Raw genomic sequence first — 7,622 nt, 5'->3', positions numbered from 1 at the left:
GTGAGGCGTGCAGTGATGGTGCGTTCAAACAGTTTCCCGATGTGACTGAGGAGGCTGATGGGTCTGTAGCTGGTGGGGTTTTTGGGGTCTTTACCTGGTTTGTGGATCATTATGACTGTGGCTGTTTTCCAGGGTAAGGGGAAGTGCCCGGTGGTGAGACAGGTAGTGAAGAGGAGGGAGAGCAGGTTCAGGTAAATATCAGGTGCTTGTTTGATCAGGATGGTGTCAATATTGTCTTCTCCTGGTGCTTTATTTTTCATTTTTTTGAGGAGGGCTTTGATTTCGTGGGGGGTTATTGGTTGTGACAGTGGGTGGTCAGCTGCTGGGATGAGAGGTGGAGAGGAATTGGTTGTGGCCTTGTCAACAGTTTCTTTCCAGTCCTGGTTGAAGTGTGGAGCTGAGGGACATGTGTGGATATTTTGAAGGTGGTTTCTGAATATATTTGCTTTTTCTTGATTGCTGTCGATGATTTGGTCTTGATGTGTTAGAGTTGGTATATTGTTTTGGCTTTGTGAGCCATTCATGTTTTTTATTTTTTGCCAGAAACTACGTGGGTTGGTTTTGTAATCATTGTCCATTTTTTTGTAGAATGACTTCCATTTTTCCTGTTTGCGTAGGGTGAGCTGCTGTCTGATTTGGTTCTGGAGCCTGTTTATTTCTGCTTTGGTGTCAGGTGATCTGTGTTTGAAGTAGTGTCTGCGTAGTTTTCTTTTCTTTTTGATCAGATGTAGGATGTGGGCTGGGAGCTGCTGCAGTGGTTTGGAGGTAGTGTGTAACGGGATGCATGTGTTGCGTGCCTTGGTGAGGATTGATCCAATGTGTGTGGCCAGCTGGTCCAGTGAGTGGTGGTCGTGTGGGATCTGAGTGATTTGTGTGGTTTGTTCGGTGATGTATTTCCTGTAGTTTTCCCAGTTGGCTTTTTTGTAGTTGAACCGTGGTTGTTGTGGTATGTGTTGGAGTTTGAGGGAGAAAGTGGTTAGGATGGGGAGGTGGTCGCTGCCAATGTCGTGGCTAACAGTGAAGTTTTGGAGAGTGGCTGAGAGGTCTGGTGATGAGAGAGCCAGGTCCAGTATGTCCGTGGCGGAGTTGGCAGAGTGGATGAATGTGGGTTCGTCATTGTTGAGGATGGTGAGGTTGGTGGTGTCCAGTATGTCTTTCAGTGCTGTTCCAGATTTATTTGTGGTATTGCAGTTAAAATCCTTGTGCTTGGCATTAAAATCTCCCAGTATGAGTACATTTCTGTTGTTATTAGTGATGGTGTGGATAAGTTTTTCAGAGGGTTGTGATCCAGGAGGGCAGTAAATGGAGGTGATGAGAAGAGTAGTGGATGGATTTAAAAACAGTGTGGCTGCCATGTATTCGTTATTAGAGAGTTCTTCTTGTGTGAGGTTAAAAAGGGTTTCCTTGTATTCTGTACCCTGTTTGATTAATAGTGCCACCCCGCCCCCATGGCCTGCTGGCCGTTCCGTCCTTAGAATATTAAAGCCGTCCATTTTGAAAGGTGTGTCTTTACTGAGGAGGGTTTCATTGATGGAGGCTACTGTGACCTGTTCCTCTGCTAGAATAACTTTCAATTCGCTTTTGTTTTTCCTTATTCCCCTGATATTAATGTGTAAAAAGGTGGTAGCCATAAAGTAAGGTTCAAAAACTTAAATAAAATAAGTTTAATGAGCAGGTTAAAAGACAGGACTGTTTAAAAAGCTGGTGTTCTTTCTAACGCTTTCCAGGATTTTAAAAATTGTGTTCTCATCCTTGCACAACAGTCTGAGGTCATCCTGTAGCTTGGTGAGGTTTGTGCTGGGGTCTTGGGGGGTCGGTGGTATGGTTTGGGGATTTAGTGGATTGGCGGTAGTGGGGGGGAACTGGAAATTTGAGTGATTTTGTGGCCGGGAACTTCTTGGTGCAGTGGTGGTGAGGGCTAGGTAGGTGGGGCAGGTCTTGGAGATGGAGGGGTGCTTGCCACCACAGTTTGCACATTTGGAGTCTGATTTGTTCTTAGTGCATTGTTTGTGGTGGTGGTTACCTGAACATCTGAGACATGTGACTGGGTTCTTGCATTGCATTGATGTGTGGTTGAATTGTTGGCAGTTGAAACACTGCTGGGTGGATGGGGGTGGGTGGGATTTCTCAATTCTGTAGTGAAAGTAATTCATGAAGAAACCTTCTTGGAGGAGGCCAGGTGCATCTGTGGGGTTTGTGAGGTTAATCCTTATGAAGGTGGTGGGTTGTTGAGTGGCTCTGCTGATGATCCGGTGTGCTTTGGTGATGGAGATGCCTTGTTTTTCCAGTTCTTCTTTAATTTCTTCAGTGCCGATGCCAGTGTTGACTCCTTTGATGATCAACTGTTTGATTTGTTGATGATGAGTTGTGGTGGTTGGTGTGGCGTTTCTTGCTGGGCGGTATGTAATTGTTGAGTTCTGGAATGAGTCTTGGGGCCAGGGAGAGAGAAGGGAGTTTATGGAGTGTATGTCGTGTGTGAATATGAGGATGCCTCCTCGTTGCATGCGGACTAATTTTTTTATTTTTATGTCTGGTTTGCATCGGATCAATTCTTCGTAGATGGATTTGTTGGTGGTAAAGGTGCCGTGGTTGATATTGTCTAACACTACTGGTATGAGTGAGGGGTTTTTGGGTGACTCTGGGTGGTCTGGTTTTGCTCTCTTCTTGGGGTTGGATGGGAAATTATCACTATATTTGTCCTTGTTTTGGTGAACAGTCTCTGAGTAGGTGGGCAGGTGGGGGGGTACGAGGGGTGTCTCCATAGGGTTGCCATTCACCAGGGTTGAGCTCATGTGTCCAACTATGTTTTGGAGTTGAGGGATGTAGTGGGCAAGTGGGGTTGATTGGATGTTCTTGTTGAGTTCAATGTGTTCAATGAGTAGTAGTTGGAGTTTATCCAGCAAGGCTAGGACGTGGGTTTCGGCAGAGATGTGGGGTTGAGGGGTTAGTGCTGCATTAGTGCTGGTTGGAATGACAAGGGGGGTGGGGAATGCTGGTGTTTCCTTAGATGCTTTGGTCACTTGTAGTTTGTGGGTGCTCTTTGCTGGTGCAGTGATTCCTCCTGGTGGTGGGATGGGTAGTAGTGAATCCAGATCTTTGAGAGTTGCTATAATAAAACTGTCTACTGAGGGTGATCGGTCTTTGGGGGCTTTTGGTCTGGTGGCTTGCTGCTCACGGCGGGGCAGGCGTGGGCCTTTGGGGGGTTGAGTGGGTGGTGGTTGTTGTTGTTGTTGTTGTTGTTGTGACAGTGTGGTTTTCTGCTGGTCTCCTTGTGGTTCCTGTAGTGATTGTGATCTATTGTGGTCTCTGTGTTGATGTTTCTCAGGTTTGGAGAGGAGCATTTTGGGTGATGAGTGAGGAGGTTTTTCTTGCTTTGAATGCTTCCTTGCTGGTTTCTCCGGTACGAATGCCGTTTTCCATACGCTCCTCATCTCCTCCTTTGAGAGTCCTCCGGCCGCCATACCGCTCCGTGAATGCCGATAATTATATGTGTAGAAAATAATATGTGTAGGAAATAAAACAGGGGATTTAACCCTAACCCTAACCCGGGTGACGGTGTCCGGTAATAGTAATACTAGTAATCTAGAATGACTTCGGTGAGAGTGATACTCTAAAAGGGTGGAGGTAGTCCACGAAGTAGTCCACTGCCGTAAGTCAACTCCTGCCGTAAGTCTCTAAGTCTAATGAAATGGATCGAATGGGAGAATGATGGAGCGAAGTACGCCCCTTTATATAGCACCCCAGGCGGGCGCAGGCATTGAAAAATTCAGTCATTGGCTACTTTAGGTAGCGGGTAAACCAATAGGAGCAGAGCTCCCCTATGGGGCGGAGCTCCACGATATAGAACACAACCAGACCATGTCAGAAACACAACCAGACCATGTCAGAAACACAACAATGCATCAGCTGAGTTAAAGAAAACCAACTCTTACCTTTGATGACAGAACATGAGCCGTGTTTACCCGTACCTCCGCCTTGCCCCGCGCATATTGCTATGAATAGTTCGAAGATAGGTGCTTGCACGTTAGGTGCGAGGCTGCTTGGTTAACCCATTAGCGGGAACATTATTAGTTGCACCAAATAGGCTGATTTAATTGACCATGAACATCAGAGACAGACATTACGAATGTTCATTTAAAATACTCCGGAAGCCCGAAGTCCGGAAAACCGGAAGTCGGGAGTCCTCAGCATAATGCATTGTCTGCAATACAACCGGAGATGTCTTGGCCAGGGCGCACAAATGTGCGTCCTGGCCAAGAAATAGAGACAGCCAATTGGAGCGCTGCTACAGCTCACGTGTAAGCGAAAAGTATTCGTCCTGGCATAGACTTGCAAAGACCGGCGCCCCGCGTTCTCCCCCTATGTATTTTAACAGTTAGTTTTACACACACACACACACACACACAGATAAAAATGTTTATTGTATTGGAGGATTTTTAATGAATGCTGATAGGCGCCGACAGAATATCAGCCGCATTTTGTGAATAAACAATGTTTATTTAAAAAAAAAACGTTTACAAATCGCAACTAGGAAGTGAAGGTGGGGGCGGCGCCCCAGCGCCCTCTATCGGCCAGCCGCCACTGCCGCACTACTGGATTACTTGTATGGAATGGAATGGAATGTATACCATTGGAGTAAATTAATACCGTATTATATTATATTGCATTTCATATCATCGTACTTTGCACTATTGAAACCACTGTACTTTATTACTTTAGCAATGTATGATTGATGTATGACTTACTTTACTTATTATTATCGTGTTTTGTGTCTGGCCCATGCCTACTTGTAGTACAATATGTAATAAAAGCGATTCTGATTTTAAAACCTCATGAAGGAGAAAACATTCTGAAAGTGACATAACGAGGAATGTTTCTGTAGCCATGTGTATTAAGGTGCGTGTCCTCTGCCTCATCTACGCGCACATGACAGAATGAGGACATTTCACAACATGAGACTCACAGCGCAGACAAACAGAGGATGGAGTGATGCATTGCTCTTTTGGAGAGAGGAGTGGTTGGCTCTTAAAAGAGCCTTTGGGGTTGAGGAGGTGAAGTCGTTTACTTTTTGGCGGCCTTCTCGGTCTTCTTGGGGAGCAGCACTGCCTGGATGTTGGGCAGCACACCGCCCTGAGCGATGGTCACACCGCCCAGCAGTTTGTTCAGCTCCTCGTCGTTACGGACGGCCAACTGCAGATGACGGGGGATGATAGATAGATAGATAGATAGATAAATACTTTATTTATCCCCGTGGGGAAATTCATTTTGCCACGCCACTCCACTAAAAACCACACATAACAACACAACACAACATAAAGGACAGACAGCAACACTGGGCCAGCCATGTACAGTATATAAAAAACAGTGAGATCTGATATAAAAGTGGATTAAAAGGATGGCTATAGTTATTTATATTAAAATACTAAAAAAGTGATGATGGTGATTAAAATAAATAATAAATACAGATTCAGGAGCCTTGACCCCGACTGCTACTTTAGTTGCCATTGAACAGTCTTAGTGCAGCCGGGATAAATGATTTTTTATATCGCTCCGTCCGGGAGCGGATCGTAATGAACCGCCCTCTGCGGCGGCTGCTGGTTTGCCCAGCGAGGACATGATGGAGGGGGTGGTTGGGGTTGTCCCTGATGGACAGCAGCTTACTCCTAGTCCTTCTCTCCACCACCGTCCCCAGAGAGTCCAGGCTCCTTCCCACCACTGAACCCGCCTTTTTTACGAGCTTGTCCAGCCGTCCGGTATCCCTCTTGGTGATGTTTCCCCCCCAGCAGACTGCAGCGTAGAAGAGAATGCTGGCCATGACAGACTGGTAAAACATGGCCAGCATCTCTCCACACACTTCAAAAGACCTAAGTCTTCTTAAGAAGTACAGCCTGCTCTGACCCTTCTTATAAAGTGCCTCTGTGTTGGTGGACCAGTCCAGTTTGTCGTCCAGATGCACCCCCAGGTACTTGTAGGTCTTCACCACCTCGATATCCTCGCGCGATACGAGTCTTCTTGTTGTCGCGGGCGGCGTTGCCGGCCAACTCCAGGATCTCAGCAGTCAGGTACTCGAGCACGGCGGCCAGGTAGACCGGTGCGCCGGCGCCCACACGCTGGGCATAGTTGCCTTTGCGTAGGAGCCTGTGGACACGGCCCACTGAGAACTGAAGCCCAGCGCGAGAAGAGCGGGTCTTTGCCTTGGCTCTGGCCTTGCCTCCGGTTTTGCCTCTTCCTGACATGGTGACGGTTTAGCGGGATCTCAAACTAAATTAGTTAACAATCTACCACCCCACTCAGGGCGTTATGGTGTAGAGCACATCCGTGCGTTCTACAATAAACTGGGTGTACGCAAAGATGATTTTAAACTCTCCATGGTGTCAAACGATGAGGTGTTTAAAAAACTGGGCGCTCTACACTCAGAAAAGGCCACGGGCCATGACAATATTCCAGCCAGATTTCTAAAAGACTCAGCTGCCTCCATTACCCCAATCATCACCCACATAATAAACCTCTCCATCAAACAGGGACACGTCCCCCTTGACTTTAAAATAGCAAGGGTAACCCCACTGTATAAAAAAGGAAGCAAATTAGACCCAGGCAACTACCGACCTGTTTCTATTCTTAATTCCATCTCGAAACTTATGGAAAAAATAGTTTATGAACAGGTTGATAGGTACATCAACCATGAGGTGGACTCGGGCAAGTACTGCGGCATGGTCATGCTGGACCTCCAGAAGGCCTTCGACACAGTAGATCACCACATATTGTTAGATAAACTGAAAGCAATTGGGTTCGATAGAACATCGGTGAGCTGGATGCAATCCTACTTAGAGGGGAGGGAACAGGTGGTTAGTGTGAACGGAACACTGTCCCCCCCCCTCCCAGTGACCTGCGGCGTTCCACAAGGAAGCATATTGGGACCTTTACTGTTCCTAATATATGTGAATGACATGTCATCAGCATGTGATTGCAATTTGTTCCTGTTCGCGGATGACTCGGCTCTGCTGGTCTCTGACAGGGACATATTGCAGGTGGAAAAAGCGCTAAGCACTGAACTGAGTAGAATCTGCATCTGGCTAGCTGACAATAAACTATCAATACACCTAGGTAAAACTGAAACCATCCTATACGGATCCCCATCTAAACTCAAAAAGGCTGTAAATTTCAAAATAAAAGTGGGTAACATTAATATCACAAGAAAAGAGGATATTACATACCTGGGCTCCATCTTAGAGGCAAATCTTTCCGGAGATAAAATGGCAGCAAAAGTAATCAAAAAAGTGAACCATAGAACTAGATTATTGTACAGGATATCCTCACTTGTCAGTAAAAACACACTGAGGACCCTATCAGGAGCTCTCATTCAATGTCACTTCGACTATGCCGTAACATCATGGTACTATAGAACCACAAAGGCCCAAAAAACAAGACTCCAGACAGCCCAAAATAAACTGGTTAGGCTTCTGCTAGGCCTCAACCCTAGGACACATCTAACCGCTGCTCATTTTTTGAGCCTTGATTGGCTACGAGTAGTTGACAGAGTGCAGCAGCTTGCACTGGGCCTGGTCTTCAAGATACGCTACACCACAAAGACACCCAAGTACCTGTCAACATACTTCCAAAAA

At 46.4% G+C, this 7,622-nt stretch overlaps 1 protein-coding gene across 1 annotated transcript; it reads right to left on the bottom strand.

Annotated features, from left to right (window-relative positions):
- Positions 1-3,121: 3,121 nt before the first annotated feature.
- Positions 3,122-6,236, bottom strand: LOC308155662 (histone H2A-like; the record flags this gene model as incomplete). Its single annotated transcript, XM_080529036.1, has 3 exons — positions 3,122-3,320; positions 5,066-5,190; positions 5,967-6,236. 3 exons carry the CDS (start codon positions 6,234-6,236, stop codon positions 3,122-3,124), a joined length of 594 nt encoding a protein of 197 aa, XP_080385162.1.
- Positions 6,237-7,622: the final 1,386 nt, after the last annotated feature.

This window comes from Nansenia antarctica (genome assembly GCF_963989245.1).
Source record: "Nansenia antarctica genome assembly, chromosome: 1".
NCBI lineage: Eukaryota > Metazoa > Chordata > Actinopteri > Argentiniformes > Microstomatidae > Nansenia > Nansenia antarctica.
The sequence above is the reverse complement of the archived record's forward strand: the minus strand, read 5'-3'. Positions and strand labels throughout refer to the sequence as shown.